Source organism: Teleopsis dalmanni, chromosome 1 (genome assembly GCF_002237135.1).
Source record: "Teleopsis dalmanni isolate 2A chromosome 1, ASM223713v2, whole genome shotgun sequence".
In the NCBI taxonomy this organism is placed as follows: Eukaryota; Metazoa; Arthropoda; class Insecta; order Diptera; family Diopsidae; genus Teleopsis; species Teleopsis dalmanni.
In genome coordinates this window covers 120,512,988-120,540,175 of record NC_051846.1, presented here as the reverse complement: position 1 = coordinate 120,540,175, position 27,188 = coordinate 120,512,988, and the positions used below count along the sequence as shown (strand labels likewise).

Sequence of the window (27,188 nt, the reverse complement as noted above, 5' to 3'; positions counted from 1 at the left end):
AAAGATATTAAAGAAGTTCTCTAAAGTAAAGAATGGGTTAGAAAAACAGTGCGAGCAACTCAAAAACAAAGCTACCGAACTCACAAATTTGTTGGAGGAATTAGAAGAACAAATTATAGAGTTGAAAAAGCAGCAAAGTAAGAGTGCAGACTCACGAAAAGTTAACGAAAGTAGAGAAAAAGATCGCACTATTCAAAAATTAGCGGTTCAAGTTAACAACCTGTGAAAACATATACTCCGTTACAAGTAGATCTTGGCGCAAACCCGATTGAAAAAAGATTTGATTTAGAGAAGAGGAGGAAAGAAATGTCTGTAATAGTAGGTGTTATGGACGTTGTGGCTAAATTGGTGCTATACTTTGCAGGTACAGAAGGCCCTAATCTGAGGGGGAGGTACATAAATTTGTAGCGGGGTGTGATCTAACTCAGCAGGCCAGAGGCTAGTCCGCAATATATAGTGAGTTGCATCAAATAAAGATTAGTGGTAGCGGCATACGAACATATGGCAAATAAACAGTTTGTCATTGCTGGGGACCTATGTGAAGCAAAAAAAAGACGTACATAAAGAAAGGAGCTTGGAACACATCAGAAAAGTCATAACATCATGCAGGCAGAGACAGGGCGAAACAGCTAGATTTTATGGAGGTCGGGTGAAAGCGCTATCGAGCGAAGCAGATAAAACAATTAATCACCAAGGAAAGAAGACTGAAATTGTATCACAGTATTTGTGGACAAAAGGTATAGTGATGCCAAACACGCCTCACTGCGTAGAATGTGGCAATTACGGACACAAACAGGAACCCAAATGTAATTGTAATATCATAGAACAGTGCTATATAAGACTAGAAGGATTGTTTTGTTCTATTTGTAGATTGAAAGGGCATGAACAGAACAGGTTTTGCAGAATGGATGATTAGAAAGTATAACACAAATGTAGAGCCAGTAGTAATAAGAGGTACAGGGCAACAAACGGGGCCAGTATTATAGCAAAAAGGAAAAGATAGAATAGCTGGTGTAAGGAAACGCTGTTTCAGATGCGGACTAGAGGGGCATATTGCAAAAAATTGTCGAGAAGATTTAACTACGGTCCAGGGAAACGTCAACTGGGCCGGTCTAGAACACTAGACTGGAGTGCCCAAACCATAAGTAATAAGCAAATAACAAATACCTTAGTGAAGAGTAAGCAGTACATACAGCAGGAAGAACAAGTAAATCTGTCAACAATAACTAGTAAGCACACAAGCATAGGGAAATACCAGTGATACAGCAAACTAAGGTATGTTACAATGAGTTAACGGAAATGGATAAATCGATTAACGATGCATACATTGTGGTACCTTGTAAGGAGGCTAAAAATAAACATTTAGTGTTTTTAGTAGACTCAGGAGCGGAACCTAGTTTATTAAAGTCGGAGGCTTTAAAGAGCATTAATAAAATAAATATTGAAACGGCAAAGAGACTTATGAAATCCTTCGGAGGAAATGTGACTACCCAGAGGACAATCGAAGTACATCATATGAAAATATCGTCGTTAAAATTTAGCATGCATATAACTCCACCAGAAACTCGATAGCTAGCTGACGGCCTTTTAGAAAGGGACGAGTTGTGGAATCGTTCCACACTAGATGCAGTACGGAAGTAGTTAAAATTTGTGAACGAAGGTAAGATAGTAGCCAGTTTACCATTAATGAATTCCAATGATAGTAAATGGATTTGTATAGCAAATTCGGCAGGAGCAGCAGTGTTTATTTCATTGGAAATTGGAGTGGCAATTGGAAAAGTGGTGGTACATAAGAAGGAAATTCGACGAAATGTGTATGTAGGAAAATCACTAACTAAAGTGCGAAGGGTTGTAAGACATGTACGAGTCCTGAATGAATGCAAATGACTGCCAGATAGGATTGCAGGATCACTAAATTAGAATATAGCAAGTTAGGAGTTTATGACGTTATTAAGGCACCAAATATTAATTTCACAGAGCACGAAGATTTGACAAATCGTTTTCACTTACTAATGAAAACAGTACGTTTACAGGACGACAAGATGTTGTTCACTTACCTGGGATAAGTTTTTACATACTTCGGTACTTAAACATGAAATATCGACAGATTCCGAGCAACCACCAAAAAATATAAGGCAGTACTAATTACCAGAAGCCTATAACTAGGAAATAAATAATCAAGTTAAAGAGATGTTAGACAACGGGATAATAACACCAAGTAAATCACCGTGGAACTCACCGATAATACTAGTACCGAAAAAGCCTGATAAGAAATGCCGGCTCGTGGTAGATTTTTGGAGGCTGAACGAGAGACCAATAAAACAAGTCTTTCCAATACCGAGAATAGACGAAATTTTAGACCAGCTCTGGCGCAGTAGAAATTTTTCAAACTTGGACCTAGCCAGCGGCAGCGCGCCGGCTGGCTCCCAACGAATAATGAATGTCATACTCAAGGGGGTTCAAGGTATCGACTCTTTTGTATACCTGGACGGTATTGTGATCTACGGTAATAATTTAACAAAACATGAACAGGGACTAAGAACGGTATTACAAGCACCATGTGACAATGGGTCTTATGCATAAAAATGAGTTCTTACTCCGAGCAAACCATAGTTAGCTTGATCTTAACTTTCAGAGTTTCACCAAAACCTCGATCTCAAGTTCATTTCGGTATGCATAAAAATGAGATTAAGAAGCTTGAACTCAACTCAATCTATGCGAGCAAATGCTCAAAGTTTTCATATGCATTTGTTATTGTAATTTCATGGTAAAAAGTTTTTTCTTTGTTATTGCAAGTGCTTTCATTAATTTTCAGTTAAAATTCGAATTTGAATTCAAGTGTTTTACTTTATGCAGAGGAATTAAAAATGTGTGAAATAAAAAGTGACACTTTATCACTTAACAAAATAAATAATTATTCGGTGTTATTTGAAAAATCGCAACTACCAATATTTAAAGCTAAAAAAATTGAAGCTATTAATAATTTAAAAAAACAATATAAAGAATTGAGTGGTATTGAAATTGAAAGCAAACTGCTTAAAAAAACTGCAAACTTCAAAAGTAGGATAAAAGCCAAAGCGGACATTAACAGAACTGGCAATAAAAAAATGCAGATGAAAGAGTGGGAAGAGAAATTTTTAAATATTATAAGTAAAAAAGACAACCCTAGTGTAAATAAAATTTCAGGTAAATTATTTATAGTGAATATGATAAGCAAATAGTTAAAAATATTCTTATTTTTGAAAAAGGCGCAATTTAAGCTGGAACCACAAAAGACGGTGCATCAGCAAGTACCGCAAAATGTGCAGTAAAAAGAAAAATAGAGGAAGAAAACGAGGAAGAAAAAGAGGAAAAAAGTCGGGAAAAAAATGAGAAAAGCGGCATAGCAAAGCGGAAAAAAGTATAGCGATTTGTTAAATTTTAGGGTTTTTTTATTTAAAATGTTAACTTTTTTCGGACGCATGCAACCTGCTCCAGTGAACACAATTGCAAAGATATGTTTTGCTTAAGCAAAGCATAGTACTTTCGCAACAAATGAATAATTCAAATAAATAATTTAAGTCTAAATTCTTATGAATTTTATCTTTATTTATTTTTCCTTATATCTTTATTTCCATTGTTCCTTGTATCTATTCACCAAAATTAAAAAATTAAAAAAAAATGTTCTTTCGCAACAAATTAATAATTCAAATAAAAAATTTGATTTTGAATACTTATGAATTTTATTTATCTTTATTTGTATCTTTATATCTATAATACATCAAAATTAAAAAAAATTGTGACATAAATTCATATTCTAATAAATTTTCAAATAATTAAAAAAAAAATTTATTTACAAACTAATTACTGTTATCTGATAACATGTTGGCAATTGGTAACCATTTTCGTTTGCCGTTTTCTCGAATCTGGTTGCAAGTAACTCCGCTGGTTTCATCTGAAGAAAACACTACATTTTCGATGTTACTATCTAAATCTGTTGAATACTGGTATATATCATTAAGATGTTTTGCTATATTATGCAGAACAAAACCACTTATAATTATTTGTAATACAATTTCTATATCAACACGATATATTGAAATGATGCAAACCTCTGCTTTAATTGACCAAAGCAACGTTCAATGATAGTTCTTTCCTTTGTTATTGCGGAATTATATAAGGCTTCAATGGGATTTGATGGATTTTTAAAGGGTGTCATTAACCATGGCGCAATACCGTATCCTTCATCGCCAAGTAAATATGCTTCTACATCATTGCTTTTAATTACATTGTGCACCGAACTATTTTTTAAAATTCGAGAATCATGCACAGAACCAGGCCAAGAAACATCGACACTTGTAAATAATTCGTTAGCATTGCATGTTGCTTGCACATTTATTGAATAAAACCCTTTTCCACAAATGTATTCATCAGAATTATTCAAAGGTTTTTTTATTTTGAAATGTGTACAATCAATTGCTCCTATTGCAAATGGCATTTTATATTTTGTGTTCCATAACGTTGCACGTTGCGAAATAATTATAGCCATTTCTCTAATTATGCGTGATGCAGTGAACTGATGAATACGAATATCTTCCCCAATTCCACATTGAAAACATGGATCCGCCAAAAATCTAATGTATGTGCACATTTTTGTGAATCCATCCAAGCCTCCACCACGTGTTTGACTAGTTGAAGGCAAAAAATAATCCACTAACCATTGAATGTTTTCCTTTGAAAAGCTATACAACGTTTCATCATTTCCTATATTTATTGTTGTTAAACAATAAATTTTTTTTTAATTTGAACATTTAAAAATTCTGCCATTATTTCTTTTTTTAATAATTGTTTGTATTTTAACTGGAAATTTGCATTTTAACTTAAATTATTTTATAATTCATATAGTTTATAATTTTATTTAAAACTTTAAACAAAAAACTTTAAAAACACCGACTTCCACCGGGTTCTTGTGAAAAATATTTTTAAAGTGACAACGCACCAAATGTGAGCACAAAAAAAGCAGCTTAACTTTTTCGAAGCAATTGCTCACAAAAAATTAAGAAACTTGATTTTTATGCATACGAAACCTACCATTTACTCACAATGAGCTTTTCAACAAAAGTTCAATCAATAAAATTGAGAATTTGCTAAAGCTCTTTCTTGCGAGCACAAGCACAAAATTTTTATGCATGCTACCTTGAGCAAATACTCAGAAAATGTGAAACAAGCAAGAACTCATTTTTATGCATAAAACCCAATAATTTGAAATTACAAACAGAGAAATTCCAATTTATAAGGCGTGAAGTAGTATATTTGGGTCACCAATGCTTAGATAAGGGTGTGATGCTGGATCCTGATAAGGTGAAATGTGTAAAAAATATGCCACCGCCGCAGAATGTAAAGGAATTGCAATCATTTTTGGGATTCATTAACTAATATAGAAAATTTATTCTATAAGCAGCAATGATCGCCTTACCTCTAAATCAGTTGCTTCGAAAAGACTCGAAATTCATACGGACAACAAGTTGTCAGATGACAAAGGATCAATTAAAACAGTTAGTGACTATGCCACCACTTTTACAATACCCAGATTTTAGCACACCTTTCATTCTGACAACAGATGCGAGCAATGAAGCATTAGGAGCTACTCTATCTCAGGGTGAGCCAGGCAAGGATTTGAATTTGTACTTTCCAATTCGTGAACTAAGTAGCACTGAAGAACGATACAAGCCATAAAAAGGAATAGTAAATTTAAAAAATTAACTGGATCGTTTTCGACTTAAGCTTTTGGAATTTGATTTCGATTTGTTACAAGCTAAAAAAAAATAATAAAATGCAGATGCACTGAGTAAGATAATAATATTGCGGTAGTAACTCGGTCCAAAAAAAAGGAAAAAGAGGAAGAGTTGTTAGCAACCGAAGTTGAACAATTATTCAGAAGTGAACATAGCCCACCTTGGAAAGGAAGACTATGCTGTTTTTCTCACGAATAAGAAAGGTATTCAAGGTATATTAAAAACATTTCACTATTCACCATTAGGGGGACATCAAGGTGCTGTAAAAACGTATTTACGTATCAGAAAAAGCAATTTAAGTGGTCAGAAAGGCAACTTCAAATAAAGGACTATGTGAGAGCTTGCCAAAATTGTCAGAAGAATAAAAGTTCTAAAGTAGAGAGGATGCCTATAGTTTTAACGGATAAGCAGCAAAGACCTTTCGACAAAATTTTTATTGATACTGTAGGGCCATTACCTCAGACGGCTAGGGGAAACAAATTATTTCTCACTTTTCAAGATGATTTTTCAAAATACATGGTGTGTGTACCCATTCCAGACGACGAAGCGTCGACTGTGGCCCGAGCATTCTTAAATGAGATCATCTCGAAATTTAATATACCCAGAATATTGGTGACTGATAATGGTACAATTTTTACATCTAGTGAAACATATAAAATCTTAGGTATAAAGAAGATACACACTTCGCCCTACACTTCAAATAAAGCGTTGGAAGAAAGTCGTCGGCCGTTGGCAGAATTTTCAAGAAGTTTCGTAAATGAGGATGAAACTAATTGTCACGCCAATAACACGGCACACAATAACACGGTGCATACCACTACCAAACAAACTCCCACATAGACATTATTCGGGTATGAAGTTCAGATTCTGATCAATCTACGGAGAAGAGGCAATCCGCTCTATACTGATGGTGACTATGCAAAAGTTTTGAAATACCAAATACAGCGAACACACGAACTGGTAAGGAAAAATCAAATAAAGGAAATAGTAAGGAAATAGAGGGAAATAAATTTTGTAACATTTGAAGTTAACCAAGGGCAATAGATTTAGAGCACATGAGCTTGAATGAGACGTAAAAACAGAACCTTCCTTCGTTATAGTTGGTGATGAAGATGATTATGAATTGCATATTTTTCCTGCAATATTCCATTCCGAAATGTTTATTTTTTTAAAGGGAAGGGATGTTGTATATAATTTATTATTGATTTATTTATTTATTATTAATTTATTTACTTATTAATTTATTATAACTAAATTTATAATTACTAAAAACTGAATTTAATTAAATTTTAATTTTATATTAAAATGTTGTACATAATTTATTATGATTTATTTATTTACTAATTTATTAAAAATTTATTTATTTATAAATTTATTATAACTGTATTTACTATTACCAATAACTGAATTTATATAATAACATTAGAGAACTCACGCCACTGTGATGTCAATATTAGACCTTTTCTTTTGTAAGCATATCACAAAAGAACAACTGCTTATTTTAAAAATAACATATGAAACAACAACATTGCTGGCTTATTCAGTCCAACCTTTTTAAAACCGCTTAACTAATAAGCAGCTCAAATCGCATGTGTTATAAGTTTTTATTTAATTGTCCAAATTTTATTTTATTTACGCTATTCATCAATCTAATCTTCAAGTTTTTAATCAATAAATTTCAATTCAATAGAATTTTTATGAATATGAGTTGTAATTTAACATCAATTTTCCAGACGAAAGTGACTATTATATTTTAATAGAAACTTATTATATTTCAAAAAGAGGTTTTTTCGAACAGTAGTGAACTATAACAACAAAAATTTTATTTATTATATTTTAATTAATTGAATTTTTGACTGACCATACAGTTGTTTTAACAATTTCACAGCTGTAAAATTGGTTGTAAAAACTTTCATAGCAAAAGTAACAAAACCCCAGAAAAATATGCGAACATAAAAAGTCAAGTACGGCTTTGGGTCAGTTGGTTAAGGCGCCTTCAATCTGAGCTTCACATTTGGCAGGACCCTAGTTCGATTCCTGGTACATGCAGTCTCAAAAATAATTATTTACGAATAATTAAATAAAAGAATTATTTCCAAGACCACTGATGATGGGTATTTCACAATACTCAGCTGCATGGTCAGCCAAAAATTCAATTAATTAAAATAATATAAAAAATAAAATTTTTGTTGTTATAGTTCACTACTGTTCGAAACAACCTCTTTATAGAATTTTTATATAATATAGATTAGAATTATTATTTATTTATAGTGTATCCTAGTATTAATTCATTTATTTCATTCATTTTTTCATTAATTTCATTTTTCTCATTTACACTATTCAGTCCAATTTCTCAAGTTTTAATCATTAAATTACAATTCAACAGAATATTTATATAATATAGATTAGAATTATTTATTTATAATGTATTCAAGTGTTATTTCATTTACACTATACAATCGATTTTTTCAAATTTGTAATCATTAAATTACAATTCAATAAAACTTTTAGTTAAAAAAAAAATTTTCAAATTTGTAATCATTAAATTACAATTCAATAAAACTTTTAGTTAAAAAAAAAATTCAACTGCACTTAACTTAAGTTCTTTCACCTCTGTCCGACTCAGAAAAAAATCTCTGCCCTACATGGTTGCCAACACTATAAATACATCTATTGTAAACGACTTTTGGAAGTATGTATGATTTCAACTATTTGTATTTCGTGTATTTATTGTTCGTAACAAATACGTTATTTTTTCTATTTATTATATTAATGTTAAAAGGTATAAAAAATTATATGTTATTTCCAATCATGTAAAAAAAAATATTCTTACCAATAATTACAAAAAATTATTATTCAATTTCTAAATTTCAACTTTAAATTTTATTACGTGTTTTGCACATAAAAGCCTAAAAAATTGCCATTTTGCACAGAGTTGCTGTCGAAAATAGTGCTTATTTTATTTGTTTTATTGTAAACTGCAGCTGCAAGTTCAGATTAACTGCGTTATGACATAATCTCGAGTGCCATTGGAATTTTTAGCAGCTTTTTTTTAAAGATTTTGAAGAAAAAGAAAAACAAAAAAGTGAGTTCAGTATGTTCGGCAAAACCCTGTGTATGACGTACGGGCCTCGATATTTTTCAGAAAATTTCTTGCTTTTTCCGGCAGTGGTATCTATATGTCGTATCACAACAAAGTCACCCTCGGAATATTTTATTGGTGGTTGTGAAAACTAAAGCGAAATAAAGGGTTGTATCTTGCCGCTGCTGTCTCTCTCTATCTCTCAAACATTGTACGTATAATTATACACATTCACTGTATTTTTCAGTCGTTAATAAACTGTCAGCAAAAACTGACGCTAAAACCGGTGTTGCGTATTATTTATTATTAGTATTTTTTGCATAGTGCCGAAACCGGGAGTCGGTTGAATTCTAATGGGAATTCTAGCGGGCTGATAGTTTAAAAAGAAAACAAAGTGGTTAAAAAAAAAGAAAGCGTTCGACTCTTAAACAAAAAGAAACACGAGTGTAATTAATTAGAAATTATTTATTTATATAAGAAAAATGGAGGCAGCTAGCAGAGCGTCATGTAGAACGCAGTTAACGAAAATATGCAACACAGTGGATGCATATTTTAAACAGGAAATACTGCAGAAACCAGACGTGACATCAAAGGAGTCAACTCTGAACATTTATTTATCTCGTATAAATAATGCGCATCAGAGATTGTTAAAAGCTGATGAAATCGTCCAAAGCAAAGTGACTCAAGAGGATTGGGCACAGGAATTTGAATCAGCGTTGGAGTATGACGATCGAGCAGTAGGTATAACTGTAAAAGTTCAGTATGAATTGAAAAGGATAAACAGCAATTCTTATGAAGAAGCATTGCGCAACGAAAATCCATCTAGAACAATCGTTAACAGTGAAACTAATATAAAATTAAAACCTCTGGAGCTTAAGAAATTTGATGGAAATTTGGAAAATTGGATTCCAATCTGGGAACAATTTAAACAAGCAATTCATGAGAATTCGAAATTAGATGCAGCTTCAAAATTCAACTATTTAAATGACGCACTGGTAGGCAAAGCAGCGGCAGCGATAACGGGATTTTTGCCGACAGAACGTTGTTATTATGACGCCATAGAATTACTCTTAAAAGAGTACGGTGATAGCGACAAAATTGTAGACAAGTACATATAAAAGTTGCTAAACATAAGAGCCATCAACTCAGCGAGCGAGTTTAAGAAATTTATACAACGAAGTAAGAGCAACGAAATCTGTCAGCATTAAGTATTTCACCAACACAGTATAACATCATGGTGCACTCAATATTGTTAAAGGCATTGCCAGTAAGCATGAGAATAAATTTCTATAAAACGCAAAAGGGATGTTCACATTCAACTAACGCAAGTCGCACCAGATTAAACGAAAGTGAGCGAGCACTAGAGCAAAATTGAAGCATTAGAAACAGCTCAAATAGTTGAGAGAGATAATAAGAAATTAGAAGAGAAAAGAATATCGGAACATAAACCAAGAGGTACAGCTGTTGGTTTGCACTACATGCCACATAGACCAGTATATCGTGAAGATAAAACAACTACAAAGATGTGTATAGTTTTTGATGCGTCATCAAGTGATTCGGAGCATGGATCGTTAAATAAATTTTTAAGCCCAGGTGAAAATTTACTGCCAAACTTAGTGTCAATATTGCTAAGGTTTCGTTCAAAGAGAATTGCTATGACAGCAGATATTGAGAAGGCATTTTTGCAAATTGCTATAGACCAAAGCGATCGCGATACACATAGATTTTTATGGTATGACAAAATGCCAAGTATAAACGAACAACTGCCAAATATTGTAGAAATGCGTATGACGAGAGTAACATTTGGAGTTACTTCTAGCCCTTTTTTGCTATCCGCAGTTATTCGAAAACATTTAACGAGTTGCAAAGAAACATTTCCAGCAACATGTGAGGCACTATTAAAGTCATTTTATGTAGATGATCTTTTAATTAGTTGTCATGAAGTTGAAGAAGCCAAGAAAATTTATTTCGAATCAAAGAAAATTATGAGCGAATTCAAACTGCATAGACATAAGAAAATGTTGTGCAAGCGAAGGTAATCAAAATGCAATTCAAAAAATTTTGGGAATAAATTGGTATATTCTTGAAGATGACATTAGCGTTTCAATGGTAAAAACCATTGAAACCATTGCTATTTTAAAACCAACAAAGCGAAGCGTGATGAAGGCTTTGGCAAGAATATATGATCCGTTAGGAATAATAGCACCCTTTACAGTGCGACTAAAAATTTTACTTCAAAACATTTGGAAAGTGAAATATGAATGGGACGCGCCTTTAAATGACGAAATGTGTTATGAATTTGAAGCATGGGGAAACGAACATAAAATATTAAGACATTTCAAAATTTCTCGTTCTTTGTGTCAAGCAGAGAAAAGCTTTATAGAGATCGATATATTTGCTGATGCAAGCCCAAAGGCATATGGAGTTGTGGCATATTTGAGAACAGTGGCGAATGGGATAGTTTCGAATAAATTTATTTGCTCAATAAACAGAGTAAACCCAATTACAAAAGGCGGTAATGATGAACTCTCGCTTCCAAAGTTGGAACTCACGGCAGCTGTTATCGCAGCACGACTTAAAGCATTTTTATCAGAGTTTCTAGAGTTACAAATTGATAAATACTACTTATGGTCTGATTCAACAATTACACTTAATTGGATTATGGGATGCAGAAATAAAATAAAGCCATACGTTACAACAAGAGTTAAAGAAATTTTAAAACTAACTAACATATTGTAACATAAAATTTTAAGTTCTTAAATTTCACGTCACATCATACAAGTGAACATAAAACAATAATAAAAGCAGTAAGCGAGTATTAAAAACCACCAACAAATTTAATACAAAAAAATAACAACACCAGATCAATAATGAATAAAATTGTAAAACAACACACCATTGATTTTACAATAACAAAACAACTGCATGCTTTGCACTTCGCGTGTATAAAAGGCGAAGCAAAAGCGGAGTGATGGACAGTCAGTATAGCATCGAGCTAGGGAAGACATCCTTCTAAACTTACAAGCTGATACATCGGTGAATAGAAATATACATTTCAGTTCGCATTTTTTTTTTTCTTTAAATATAACGATATCAACATTTCGCTAGAACCCCGTAGTATAGAAATATACATTTCTATCTTATTTTATATCGAAATCCACATTTCGCTAGAACCCCGTAGAATAAAAATATACATTTCTACTATTTATTCATATTTTAATAACGACATCAACAGTGCAGGCAGGGAAGGAATTTCCAATTCTTCAAAGAAGCCAGCGATTTCACAGCAGAGCAACACTACTTGATTGTAGCGAAGCCACCGCCCACCGTGCATCCAAACTTGCCACCGTCCCAACAAATAAATTTTATTGTAAGATAGAACCTGGAATCCGGCGAGCACAACCTCGGACAGAAAGGTTTGTTACAATTGGCGCCCGAGCAGGGACCGTGGGAACAAAACTGACCAACATCTTCAGTTGAGTATGGAAAACAAACCAACGGTGGTACCATCAGGAATCAAGGAAGTGACAGGACAAGCAGGCCGTAAAACAGCAGTCGCTTCAACAAGCACAAAACGATTAACATCAGGAGGTAAATCTTGGATTTACTTCGCTAAAAAGGAGGAACTGGTGAGCTACGCAGACGAGTTCGGATTAGATCCAAGTGGTTCACTGGAGGAACTTCGGAAAAAACTTTCAACGTTCATGAACTCAGAGGCAACTGAGAAAGATACCGCCAGGCTACAGGAACTCGCTAAGCTACATACCAGAAGCTCATCACCGGGAGTCATTGAAAATAGACGTCCTTCGATAACTAAGGAAGGAAGTGTAGCCATGGCAGAATATCCAGTGATAATCGATCAAGTCAGAAAATGGGGATGCCACTACTCAGGGGAACACGAAATACTACCATTTATAAAACGGATCGAGGAACTGGCGGATATGTACGGTATACATTGGGACTTATTACCGAAGCTAATGCCGGAAGTACTAAAAGACAAGGCACTGATCTGGTTCAGGAATAACAACAAGCGATGGACCGAGTGGCCATCATTCAAAGCAGATATATTAGCATTCTTCTTGACACCAAGATACTTCGAACAATTAGAGGACAAAATACGAGCCCGCCTGCAACAACCCAGGGAACTGTTCAGAGATTATGTATTAGCACTGCAGAACATCATGCGGCATTCAAAATACAGCGAAGAAATAAAATTAGAAAGAATCTACTGGAACAGTCGTACCGAGTAGCAATGGTAAATCCGTAGGAAAGACTTCCAGTCATTATCCGAGCGTTGACATTAGCTGGGGACCTGGAGGCACTGACAGCTACAGACCGTCAAGTATGGAATACGTTACCGGCTAAGGAGATCAAAGCAAGAGTAATTGATGCGTCTGAAGACAAGATCAAAGATGTCAGGACAGCTTGTCGTCGTTGCGGGCAACAAGGACACTTGAGGTGGAATTGTCGCTTTACAAGCATCTTATTTTCCTGGGAATGCGGGAAAAGAGGAAAACGTACAATTGATTGATGCAGGAATCAGGGAAACGAAGTCAGGGTCCATCGACAGAACGGGGCGATGAGACCATCAGACAACACCCCGTCCCATCAGTAGGATGCATGAAGCGCAGTGAATCACGTCTGTCGGCCCAAGAAACTATTAATCAACAAGTCATAAAAGCAACGATCGATACAGGATCCTCGCGAAGTTTCATCAATTCGCAAACGGCAGTAAAACTTAAGGGACAAATCATCCTTAACTCTGAACCCACGCAAGTACGTATGGCGGATGACGGACAACACTCCGCCAAGCAACAAATAACAACATCTATCACGCTCGGGACAAGAACCACAAAGTTAAGATTAATTCTACTGTCAAACCTGATCGATGAGGTAATTTTGGGACTGGACTTCTTGGCTGCTATGGGAGCCTCACTAACATGCGGAGGCCAAAATTTACAGTTTAGATATCACAAACACGGGACTAAGGTCGCAAACATCATGCAAGTGTCAACATCAAAACAAATGACAATGGAGGTAAATTTCAAGGAATTTTTGAAACCGGAATTAGATAAGTTCTCACAGATTAAAGGACCCAGTAACATCACGGAACATCGCATTATCATGCGTCACGAGCAACCCATCAAACAACAATATTACCCACGCAACCCGGCGATGCAAGCAATCATCAATGAACATGTTAACGAGCTATTAAAGAACGATTACATCGAACTGTCAAGAAGCGCATACAGTACCCCAGTTTATTTATTTATTTATTTATTTAAATGCATTAAGGGACAACCCTTTTTATTGCAGTATCTTAAAGCTAATTTAAAGAATTAAAATAAAAATAAAAAATACAATAAAATAAAATAAAATAAAATAAAAGAAGTAATTAAAGTTTTCAGAGAATATAGTAATAACATACGTAAAAAGTATTAAAATTATATTTACTGATTAACAGCGAAACAAAAAGAAAACAGCATGAAATATTTAAATAACAGAATTTAAGTTAATAACAAACATATTACAATAAACTTAACTATATAGCAGCAAAAAACAACCAAATCAATGAATAAAGACAGGAAAGAAATTAATAAATACAAAGAAACCAGTTAATTTTTTAACAGTTTCTTAAAAACACTCGGGTTAACTGCATTTCTGGTTGTGCTTGAAAGAGCATTTTATATTCTAACAGACTAAATAAAGAAAAACTTAGTAGTGGAGGCAGAAGTAAATCTGGGAATGATGAAAAGACGAGATCTGTTAGATCTAGTTAGCTGCAAGCAATCAAAAAGGTACTTCGGCGTAGTAGTGGATAAAAGTCTGAACAAAAATAAGCATACTCGAAAATAAGCATATATTGTTCAATATCACACCCTAGAATCACATTTCTATAAATACCTAAGTGATCGAAGCGTCAAAGGCCAAAAGCATATCGCGTGCAGCAGTTTACTAGGCATCGTAACTTATTGAGGGATTCAGAATCAAGTCTTGGGTACACTAAAGAGGAGTACATAACAATAGGAATAATTAGTTGTTTTACCAACAAAACACGCATGTCAACAGGTGTATACTTCACAGAAAGGTTCAGACCTCTTAAACATGCAAAAGATTTTCTAATAACTTGGTAAACATGTTCGCTAGCATGCAGATTAGTGTTCAAATGGAAGCCCAGACATTTTACCGAATTAGTATATTTAATAAATGAGTTGCCAAGTGTTACAGATGGCAAGAAATCAACATTAATATTTAGCCTAGCAATTGGTAGAATTGAAGACTTGTTTGTATTAAGGAACATATTATTTTGCGTAGCCCCTACCTCAACATATGATAAATCTACATTAGTCATTTGAAAGAGGTCATTAATATCAGAAATCCGACAAGATAGATACATTAGAATATCATCTGCATACGCATGCAATTTAGCATACTTACATATTGAAAAAATATCATAAAAATAAATTGAATATAAAAGAGGTCCTAGTACAGAGCCTTGAGGTACCCCAGTAAATAAAGGTTTGAAATTACAAAAAGCATTCTCTATGAGTACAGTCTGTTCCCTTCCAGTTAAGTAGCTATATATAAATTCTGAGGTCGACTTAGAAAAATAAAAGGAATGTAAAAGCTTTTTACATAATAGAGAATGGTCAACACAGTCAAAAGCTTTGGTAAAGTCAAGGAGACATAAAAATGTTACTAAGTTTTGATCATAGCTACATCGAATATCTTCGAGGACCTTAAGCATTGCCGTCGTGCAACTATGACCTTTTTTAAACCCAGACTGGAGAGGAGAGAGAAGTTTAAAGCAGTTAAGATGAGTACGTATTTGATCAGCCATAATGTTCTCACACACTTTAGAGAGTGAAGGGAGAATACTGATTGGACGATAATCGGAACATGAGGAACATGCGTCAAAGGAATAATAATAAACGGCAGTATAAGTTTAATAAATTTATGTGGAATTTCATCTATTCCAATAGCGTTTGACTTAATTTTCATGACATTATTAAAAACAGTTTCTTCACTCACACATACAAAGTCAAGCGTTCGGAGGGAACACTCTCAAGTTCAGGGAAGACCGGAGCAACGTTCAATCTATCTCCTATAGGAACAAAGAAATCATTTAAAATGGTAGGATCAATGCTACATACATTTCTTGAGCTATTAACCACCCCTAGAGCTTTGATGTTGCTCTAAAGTGATTTTGTAGGTAATGAAGTATCTAGCTTAGATTTAAAGAACCTAGATTTAGCAAGATAAATAGCCATTCGAGCCAAATTTCGAGCTGCTTTAAACCGCATCCAGTTAAAAACATTCGGATATCTTTTCCACACTGCATACTTCTTATTTCTCTTGTTTATCATACGTTTGATGTCAGTACTGAACCATGGACATGAAAAACTTTTAACATGTATAGTACGATATGGAATATACTGATGCAAATAATTAATAATTATATTGTTTAAGACTGTCAATTTGTCATCAACTGAAGCACCAAACCAGCAATTACTCCAGTCAACAGTGCTAAGATCACGACATAATAACTGAGTATCAACTGATTTGAAATCCCAGAATGAAAATTGAGAGGGATTGACATTTCTCGTTACACAATAATCTAAGGTAGTAAATAATAAATCATGATCGGAAACAAACGGAATCTGATCAAATAACAACACTTTGGTCAGATCAGACACTATCACTAAGTCGAGGAGACTTGGGCGTAGATTATTACAATATCTAGTAGGTACGGTATTATTCACAATGCTTAGACCAACCAAAGCTATAAGGTCATTCAGTGCAGACACTTTAGCATTGCTCAAAAGAATATCGATATTAAAATCACCAAATATGGCAATAAAATCAAAATTGACAGCAATAGCAAGGAGGGATTCAAAAAGAGGACCACTACAGTATCTTTTGCTGGGGTTATAAGCACATGTAACTAGAATTTTATGACTACCTAAATAAATACATACACATATAAATTCAATTTCACTTTCTTCCGATACACAGATATATTGACTTTTTAAATATGATTTACAATAAATAGCAACGCCGCCACCCAATTTATATTTCCTATCATGTCGAAATAAAACAAAGTCGCTTATAGATAAGTATGAGCTATCAAGATGGAAGTCAAACCAAGTCTCAGAAATGCAGATAACATCTACTTTGATGTCCTCAAAAACAGCTCTTACATGATCTAATTTTAAGCCAGAAAGACTTCTCGCATTGAAATGAACTATATTAATACCACGTTGTTGTTTACAAAAAATATTAATTAAAGTTTTATCCTCCATGATTAATATTGTTTAGATATAGATGACGACTGACTTCTAGAATATTGTGGCTTAAGCCGTTAGCGTTCCAGTGGCAGAACGCCAGTGCATTCATTCTGCTCTCAACAGTCTGGAGATAAGCGATTGATTCTGGACCATAATTTGCGTCATGGACTGCATCATACTTTGCAACCATTCCATAAACTTATCCATCCTTTGTATAAAAGGAGTAAACATGGGCTGCATTGGCGCTGATTGTGTGTCAATGTTTTTATTTATCTGATCTGGAGATTCACTTAGAGTATTAGCATACGATGTTTGAGAAAACTCATTTGGGGCCGTGTAGATATTATTATTTAGATGAGGAAATTGCTCAGGTGAGAGGTTAATATTAGGGATTTGTTTCTGTTTGGCTATGGCCATTTTATTCTTTAGAGCAAGAAAAACAGGGCAGCCGCGATAGTTGGCTGTGTGATTGCCTTTGCAGTTCGAGCAAATCTTGGCTTCTTCATCTTGTTTGCTTTTTGGACAACTTTCCGTAGAGTGCAATTCTAAACAAATAACACATACACTGTTGAGTTTATAATAGGTCTTGGTGTGACCATACTCGTCACAATTTAGGCATTGTTCTGGTTCTCTTCTCTTATGTGGCTGCTCGATGGTAATTTTCCTGTGAAGTAGATATTGTAAAGAATATATCGGATGAACTTCACGTTTTTTAAGCTTGCTTATATCATAATTCAACTCAACTTTATAAAGGAGTTGTGGGATACGTTCTCTATTTATGATATTATAAATACTTTTGACCTCAAAATTTTTTTCCTCTAGAGCTGTTTGAATTTTCCCTATATCTAGACCTGGCTCAATACCTTTGATGACCACTGACAGACCAAGGTAGATACTAGTTTTCTGTATTGATCTTCAGTAGATACCTGTATTTTAGTCTCAATAATATTCCCTTTCCTTGAAGGAGCAACGTAAAAGCTGTCTTTTTCTAATATGGTAGTTAAAGCCTTAACTAATTCATTTGAGCTTTTTTCTCTTAGGAAAATTGGTGGCGGTTTGTACTGTTTAATTTTGTTTCCAGTGGGTTCCTTTTCTTCCTTGTCAGTAAGTATAGCAAACCTATTTTGTGAGCTTTGACTTCTGATGATTTTAAGTGAGTTTTCATTTGCAGGAGGGGAGGATGGCATGCTTTGTTTATTGTTGAAAAATAGCGATCAATGCCAATCTGTTTATTATTTGATATATTGGGGCAGTTTGATAAATTGGGTGATGAGATAATTTTTGTGACTGTAGCAGCAGTGTTTATAAATTCAGGTGTATTACTTTGTTTCCGATTTGAAACTATTTTCCAATTGTTGTTAACAGAGATGGTGTTTTTGTTAGGCATGTTTAGATATGACTTTTCATCTTCAAAAAATTCGTTTTTCCGTTCTCTGTGCAATTGTTGTAGCTGTAGTTGGAGTTGTTTAATTTGATCTTCTAAAAATTTTACCTGCGTTGATTTAGGTGCTTCTTCGTTTGAGGCTCCCGAAATCATGTTATTTGATACCTGGTTCATGATCATGTCGGGTTCTTTAGAATTTATGTCTTTTTGATTATATAGAAGAATATTTTTTAAATTTTCATTTTTATTGTTAATTAAATTTATTTTGTTTACTATAGCAATTTCACTAGCTGTTTTTTTAATGTTTATTTCTGTTGTAGATTTACCTATAGTTTTGTTTATAGATTGATCTTTTATTTTAGAATCTTCTGCATTTAACGTTATATACCCATTTAGGCCATTTTCACTAATTAGTGAATATCGTTGAATAATATTTTTATAATTGTTCATAAAAGATTGGTTTTATATTTGTAGAAATAATTAAAAATATACACTGTGGCAACGCCACTTTTGTAATTTTTACTTTCGTTAAAAAATAAACAAATGCTGTCTCTGTCAGCTGTTTGAAGGTATTAGTAACAAAACACAATTTATTTATTTTAATGTTTTTGCTAAAAATTTGGTTTTTATTAAAATTCAAAAATATATTTTGTAATTAAATATAGGAACCGCACTTGTGCTGTCTCGGATCGCGATAACTAGAAAGTACGTTTATTATTTAATTTTTGTGCGCACTTATTTAAATTTATTTCTTTGAATTATAGATTTAAATTTAGATAAACACGGAGCGTCTGCAATTTGAGTGTTGTTTCTGCAAGTACAAGACAGTTGTGTTGGTACGGAAGAAAAATGGCAAGTGGAGGTTCTGTATAGACTATCGACAACTAAACATACAATCAATCCCCGATGCTTACCCTCTACCTCGCATTCACCACATTTTAGATAGGCTAAGGAATGCCAAATATATCAGCAGTCTGGATCTTTGCGATGGATACTGGCCAATCCCAATGGAACAGGGTAGTAAATAATATACAGCCTTCACCGTGCCTGGTCGCGGACTATTTCAATGGAAAGTAATGCCTTTTGGCCTACATTCCTCGCCCGCCACTTTTCAACGAGCATTAGACCGAGTAATAGGGGTGGATCTAGAACCTTACGCTTTTGCATATTTGGATGATATAATCGTCACGGGCAACAGCTACGAGGAACACAAAGAAAACCTAAGTACAGTGTTAAGATGACTTCGCGAAGCAAACCTAAGAATTAACAGTGAAAAGTGCGAGTTCTTCAAGACATCAACAAAATACCTAGGGCATGTAATAAGCGAACAAGGTATACACACTGATCCAGAAAAAGTTGAAGCGATACAAAAATTAAACCCACCGACAAGTCTAAAACAACTACGACAATACATCGGAGTCACTTCATGGTATAGGCGATTCGTGCCAGATTTCTCCAGAATAATACACCCGTTAACCACACTATTAAAAAGAGCAAACATTGGAAGTGGGGATCAGAACAACAAGATGCCTTCGATGAGCTTAAAAGGGAACTAGCAGATGCACCAATTCTCGCTTGTCCAGATTTCATTCTGCCGTTTACTCTCCAGACAGACGCAAGTAACCATGGATTGGGAGCAGTACTAACACAATCCATCAACAACGTTGAACATGTCATTGCCTATGCAAGCCGGCATTTAAATCAAACCGAGGAAAAGTATTCAGCCACTGAAAAGGAATGCTTAGCAATAGTTTGGGCAATTCGCAAAATGCGACCATACCTCGAAGGATACCAATTTACAATTATCACTGACCACCTGGCACTCAAATGGTTAAACTCAATTAACAACCCAACCGGACGTATTGCCAGATTGGCGTTAGAGTTGCAACAATGTCAATTCGAGGTTCAATATCGAAAAGGTAAATTAAATGTCATCGCGGATGCGTTGTCCAGGCAAACGGTTGAAAATATTGCGCGAATAGTTCCAGAGTCCGGACAAAGGAATTGTAAGTGGTTCACAAGGAAATTCAATGAAGTACAGACAACTCCAGACAGGTTTCCAAATTTCACAATAGCAAATGGTCAACTCTATCGCAGTATCCTTAACTTCACTGATGATGAAAACACGACATCATGGAAGTTATGCGTACCATCATCGTTACGCCCACAAATCTTTTAAGAAAATCATGATGACCCCACAGCAGGACACTTCAGTATACGGAAGACAATACAGCGTATAACAAGCAGATACTACTGGTCTGGTATGCTCAGAGACATTGGGCAATATGTAAAGAACTGCCATATCTGCTCACAATACAAAGCCAGTCAATTAAAACCGGGAGGCGAAATGCTCACCCAAATACCCGACGAGCCCTGGGCAACGGTTTGTGCAGATTTTGTCGGTCCACTACCAAGATCAAGCAAGGGGAATACGATATTACTTGTGTTTTTTGACCGCTTCAGCAAATGGGTGGAACTGATTTCACTGCGAAAAGCCAGTACCGAAGCCACCATCGTCGCGTTCCGAGAAAAAATTATCGCAAATTTTGGAGTACCCAAGGTGTTGATCACAGATAATGGGCCACAATTCCGCAACAAATCCTTCGAAAGCTACATGCAAGAAATTGGAGTCAGACATCAGAGAACGGCACCATACTTACCGCAAGAAAATCCCACGGAGCGAGCAAACAAGACAATAAAGACCATGATTGCTCAATATGCAAATAATCGGCATAGAACATGGGACCACTTCATACCTGAAGTAAAGCTTGCAGTCAATTCAGCGGTGTCTGAAACTACGGGTTATAGCCCCATTTATTTAGTTCAAAGGAGAGAAGCCAGACTACCAGACGCAACCTTTGACAAAAATACACCAAGGTGCGGAGCAGTCACCAAGAACCAAGAACAGAAACAATCACAACTACAACGGGTGTTTTCGGCGATCCGGACAAATATCGTAGAAGCCTCCGGAACTCAAGCAAAGTATTACAATTTGCGAAGAAGATGGTGGCGACCAGACATAGGCCAACTGGTGTGGATCAAGGAACACCCAGTCTCAAAAGCAACCCAGGAGTTTGCCGCGAAACTAGCTCCACGCTACGGGGGTCCATATAGAATAATCACCTTGGTATCGCCAGTCATAGTAAAGGCCACTCATGTAACCACTCACCAGACACGCACCGCACACGTCAAGGACTGGAAATCTGCCAATTCTATGAACTAAAGTAATAAACAAAGTAAACCATATGAAAACGAAAAATAAAAATTAATAAAAATAAACCACATGAAAACAACAAAAGAATAACGGTTCCCATATAAAAATCAAGTATAAAAGACGGTATCATTCAACCAACAAGACAATCGATCGCAGAATCTTGAAACGACATGTCAAAGTGGGAGCAAAGCGTTCAGAAGTTCAGAGAACACTCGGCTAAGCTCAAGGCGCAGCAGAGTGAAGTTAAAATAGTAGCTGCAGGGAAAAAATTGAAAGGCAACCGGAACACGCCGGCTACTCCTGTTTACCCTGATGTGTTACCGTGTGTCCGAAAACCCACCTGTCCAAGACGACCACCTACGTCAAGGTCACAAAACCGGTCGAGATACAGAGAAGCTAGTCCAGACGACACCTTGGATTGTGATACCGGGAGCGACTTAAGGTGTCTTGAGATCGCAGTATCTGTTTCCAGCGAGATTACACCACCGCCACCCACCGAAGCTGACAAGCGATAGCCAGAGGTGTTGAACAAAGACATCCAAGAAGCGCTGGGGAACCGAAAACCAGGACGACAAATCATGTTTCTTCGGGTAATCGACCAACGGAGGTACCAAGTTAAGATCAGTCGAGGAGGAGTGGTACGAGTTCGTCAACTCGATGGAAAAACCGGGGAAGTGTAACATAAAATTTTATGTTCTTAAATTTCACGTCACAACATACAAGTGAACGTAAAACAATAATAAAAGCAGTAAGCGAGTATTAAAAACCACCAACAAATTTAATACAAAAAAATAACAACACCAGATCAATAATGAATAAAATTGTAAAACAACACACCATTGATTTTACAATAACAAAACAACTGCATGCTTTGCACTTCGCGTGTATAAAAGGCGAAGCAAAAGCGCAGTGATGGATAGTCAGCAAAGCATCGAGCTAGTGAAGACATCCTTCTAAACTCACAAGCTGATACATCGGTGAATAGAAATATACATTTCAGTTCGCATTGTTTTTTTTTATATATAATAGAAATAAACACTCCTATTATATAATTACTTGTAACGAAATCAAATTGTTCGTTATATACATCAGTGAATAGAAATGTACATTTCAGTTCACATTGTTTTTTTTTTCTTTAAATATAACGATATCAACATTTCGCTAGAACCCCGTAGTATAGAAATACACATTTCTATCTTATTTTATAACGAAATTCACATTTCGCTAGAACCCCGTAGAATAAAAATATACATTTCTACTATTTACTCATATTTTGATAACGACATCAACAGTGCAGGCAGGGAAGGAATTTCCAATTCTTCAAAGAAGCCAGTGATTTCACAGCAGAGCAACACTACTTGATTGTCGCGAAGCCACCGCCCACCGTGCATCCTAACTTACCACCGTCCCAATAAATAAATTTTATTGTAGGATTAAACCTGGAATCCGGCGAGCACAACCTCGGCCAGAAAGGATCGTTACAATATACGAATGGAAACATTGCGATGGTAAAAGCAATCCTGCTGATTTTTTAACTAGAGGTTGTACAGCCAAAAATTTGTTTAATAATGAATTATGGAAAAATGGTCCGAGCTGGTTATCGGCAAAGAAAATACATTCTACAAGCAACAAGAGTATGAATGATATTTTATTAACATTTTCGAACCTGAATGAAAACATTGCCATTCAAAGCGAATCATTTGAAACAATAAACAAATATAGTAACATTAAGAAAGTGTTAAGGGTAACAGCCTATATTATGAAGTTTATTAGCAACATGCAGAGACAAAAATCTCACAGGACAGTACAGAAGACATCAAAAATAAATGACGTAAAAAATTTAAGTGCGCAGGAAATTGCTGAAGCCGAAAAACTTTTGGTAAAACTGAAACAGAAAAGATATTTTCCTGAAGAAGCTAGTTATCTGAAGAACGGAAAAATTTTGCCAACAACTTCAAAGTTATTATGTTTAAATATAACTATTGACGATGGCGTGATAACACTTAGTTGCATGATTTCAGATAAAGATTACGACAAAAGTTAGACAAAACCAGCTATCTTGCCTAAACTGTCTCGTCTCAGCAGGTTGTTGATAATTGAAGCGCATACAGCTACTCTACATGGAGATGTGAATGTCAATCAATCCAGTACGTTCCCAGGGGAATATTGGGCCATAACGAACTTTTTCCAACTGTCACGATTTTTTGCCAGGGTTTTAATTTCTCCAAAGGTTTTTCCGCTTGCTTGGATTTCTTTCTCCAGTGTTCGCTTCCATGTTTGCTTGGGCCTACCAGGTCTTCTGCTTCCTTGAGGATTCCATGTTAATACTTGTTTGCAGATTTCATTTGGTGCCTTCCTCAAAGTGTGCCCGATCCATTGCCATTTACGCTTTTTGATTTCGTTTGCTATAGGAAGTTGGCGGCATCTTGACCATAGTTCGGAATTTCTAATAGTGCGGGGCTACCAAATTTTCAGAATTCTCCTAAGGCATTTGTTTATAAAAGTTTGCAGTTTATGAATCAGGTTGTTGGTGGTAAGCCAGGTTTCGCAGCCGTAGAGCAGAACGCTCTTAACATTACTGTTAAATAACCGCAGCTTGGTGTGCTGGGAGAGTATTGAAGAGCTCCAAACTTTATTTAATAACGAAAAGGCGGAGCATGCCTTATTGATTCGGCTTTGGATGTCGATTGCCGCGCCACCGTCCGGCGATATTATACTGCCTAAGTATGTGAAGCTGTTGACGTTATCGATTTCTGTATCGTCCAGGTTAAATTTACTGGTAGAGTCTGAATTATTTATCTTCATTGCCTTTGTCTTTGCCGTGTTCACTATAAGACCAACTTTACGTGATTCGTGAACTAAGTCGTTGATTTTATCTTGCATATCGTTCTGCCGAGTTGAGAGAAGGCAAATGTCTTCAGCATATTCTAGATCCTCGAGGTGGTTTGAAAGCCCCCATCGTATACCTCGTTGTGACTGGTCAATAGCTTTAGTAAGGACATCGTCTAACACAATTAAAAACAAAATAGGCGACATTAAACAGCCTTGTCGAACACCTGAAGTAGTGGCAAAGGGGGTTGATGGTTGCCCATTAAGGAAGATTCTGCACCTGAAGTCGTTATATTGTGCTTTGATGAGTTCGACAACTTTCCCGGAAATACCCCTTTGTAAGAGAGAGTTCCAAATGCAGCCTCTATTGACACTGTCGAAAGCGCAGCTGTAGTCGATAAATAATATGTTTATGGCTGTTCGCCATTCAGTAGATTGTTCGACGATGATCCTAAGAGTGTTAATCTGGTCTACGCATTAACGATTTGGTCTAAAGCCTGCCTGCTGTCTACGAATACTGTCTTCGAGTTTAGTGTTGATGCGGGACAGAAGAATACGAGTTAATATTTTCGAAGGAATCGACAGCAACATAATGCCTCTGTAATTTCGGCATTGGCTCAGGTCACCTTTCTTAGGTAATACGGTCAGCAAGCCTTCCAGCCAATTGTTTGGAAGACAATTGTTTTCCCATATGTTTTTCAGGAGAGGTTGAAACATTTTAGCGGTAGTCGAAGGACAAGCTTTTAACAGTTCCGCTGTGATATTATCTGAACCAGCTGCCTTATTATTCTTTAAACTGCCTATAGCTTGAACAATTTCTTCTTCATCAGGTACTCTATTCATAACAGATGTACTGCGACTGTTTAGGCTGGAGAAGCTGTTTTGTTCAGCCGGTGTGATGGTGTTGGTGATAGTGGTAGTATTGTAACAAAGAGTTTCTGAAAAATGTTCCCTGAAACGTTGAAGCTGGTTTTCGGTGGAAGTGAGAAGTCGGCCATTTTTGTCCCGTATAGGGCCTATACGGCGGAACCTTCTGCCTGCAAGCTCTTTTGTGACGTCATATAAAATTTTCATATTTCTCTGTTCGGCTGCTGCTTCAGCTTTACTTGCAAGATTGTCATACCATAAACATTTGTCTCGCTTGCATGAAAGCTTCACTCGTTTCACCATCTCATTGTAGGAGGATTGGTTTCTGCTTTGAGCGCTCTTGTTTTAGCATTGTCGCGTGTGATCTTTGCAGCTCTGCGGCATTCGATGAGAGACCAGGTAGACTCTGACATCCATGGCTTTCTGTTGCGGGGGCGAAGACCCAAGACATCTTCTGCGTTTGTAAGAAATGCTGATTTAATTGTCTGCCAAATTTGTTCAGTGTTACCGGACACTTCTGGGCTTTGGAGCTGTTCAATTGAGGTACTAAGTTTGCTGACGAAGGTGTTTTTTACGTCTTCAGAATTTAGTTTCGAAATATCGAGTTTAGGCAGTGAGTTCAAAGTACGTCGTTGTCCAGCGGTGCAGATTTTTAAACGAAGTGTCGCGACTAGAAGTTGATGATCCAACCCGATGTCGGCGCTTCTCTTGATGCGTACGTCCAAGAGGCTGCTTCTCCACATTTTTCCTATACAAATGTGGTCAATCTGATTTTCGGTTTGACCGTCGGGTGACACCGATGTTGACTTATGGCAGGCTTTGTGAGGGAAAATGGAGCCCCCGATAACAAGGTTGGCGTCATTGCACGCTTCAATTAGAAGTTCACCATTTTCGTTTCTGGTCTCCAGACCATGTTTTCCCAGTATGTGCTCTATGTTTGTGTTGTCCGCACCAATTTTGACGTTTAAGTCACTCATTACAATTAGAATATCTCGTTTATGAGCATTATGAATAATAGACGAAAGCTGATTATAATAGGCCAGTTTTTCATCGGGTTCGGCGAGTTCAGTGGGAGCGTAGGTTTGAATTATAGTCACGTTTCGTGCACGGGAGCGAAATCGGCACCAAATGAAGCGGTCGTTGATTGGCTGCCATTGTAAGAGGGCACGAACCGCAGTTTTGCTGAGGAGAAAACCGACACCATTATGATGGGTATCACTTCTGCCAGAGTACAGAAACTTAGTTCCATTAGATAAGTTGATTTCCCCAGAGTCTTTCCATCTGCACTCGCTGATGCCGATCATGTCAAGCTTGAATTTAGAGAGTTCCCGGGATAGTTGCTCAAGTTTACCTGGTCCGATTAGGGATCGAACATTCCAGACGCCGATCATGGATTTTGATTTCATTGAGAGAACGTTTTGGTTGTTTCGTGGTTGGTTGTTTAAAGTTGTTGTGGTTACAGTTGTACCTATCGTATTGATTCTGTTTGAACGTGAGTTTCGCACCTCCAAATCCGTTGTGCATGCTGCCAAAGCAGGTGGATTCGCCGTATCAGTACGGGTACCACTTGGAGACTGTATTATCATCGGATTTTGACTCATGTTTTATCCAGAAAAGTAAAAGGGAGCAAAGCCCTGACGATGGGTTACAAGCGCAATGTCAGTCCTGTGAGCTTTGCACGTAGTGACAGGTCACTTTTAAATAGGCCGCACCTGACCTGGAGAACAGTACTAGCATACATACGAAAGAA

General features: G+C 36.0%; 5 protein-coding genes across 10 annotated transcripts in view; 2 read left to right on the top strand and 3 right to left on the bottom strand.

The window, feature by feature from the left end:
- The window catches only part of LOC119668156 (sex-lethal homolog), a 109,530-nt gene that overhangs the window by 62,258 nt on the left and 20,084 nt on the right, over positions 1–27,188 (bottom strand). The gene's annotated exons all lie outside the window — the stretch shown is intronic.
- On the bottom strand, positions 3,840–4,528 carry LOC119665792 (putative nuclease HARBI1). The gene is made up of 2 exons (XM_038075038.1): positions 4,092–4,528; positions 3,840–4,032 (listed from the first exon to the last, which is right to left on the bottom strand). Exons 1-2 carry the CDS (start codon positions 4,526–4,528, stop codon positions 3,840–3,842), a joined length of 630 nt encoding a protein of 209 aa, XP_037930966.1.
- LOC119665791 lies at positions 9,339–9,974 on the top strand. Its single transcript, XM_038075037.1, has one exon. It carries the CDS (start codon positions 9,339–9,341, stop codon positions 9,972–9,974), a length of 636 nt encoding a protein of 211 aa, XP_037930965.1.
- LOC119665790 lies at positions 10,335–10,895 on the top strand. The gene has a single exon (XM_038075036.1). It carries the CDS (start codon positions 10,335–10,337, stop codon positions 10,893–10,895), a length of 561 nt encoding a protein of 186 aa, XP_037930964.1.
- LOC119665789 (craniofacial development protein 2-like) lies at positions 25,735–27,039 on the bottom strand. The gene has a single exon (XM_038075035.1). It carries the CDS (start codon positions 27,037–27,039, stop codon positions 25,735–25,737), a length of 1,305 nt encoding a protein of 434 aa, XP_037930963.1.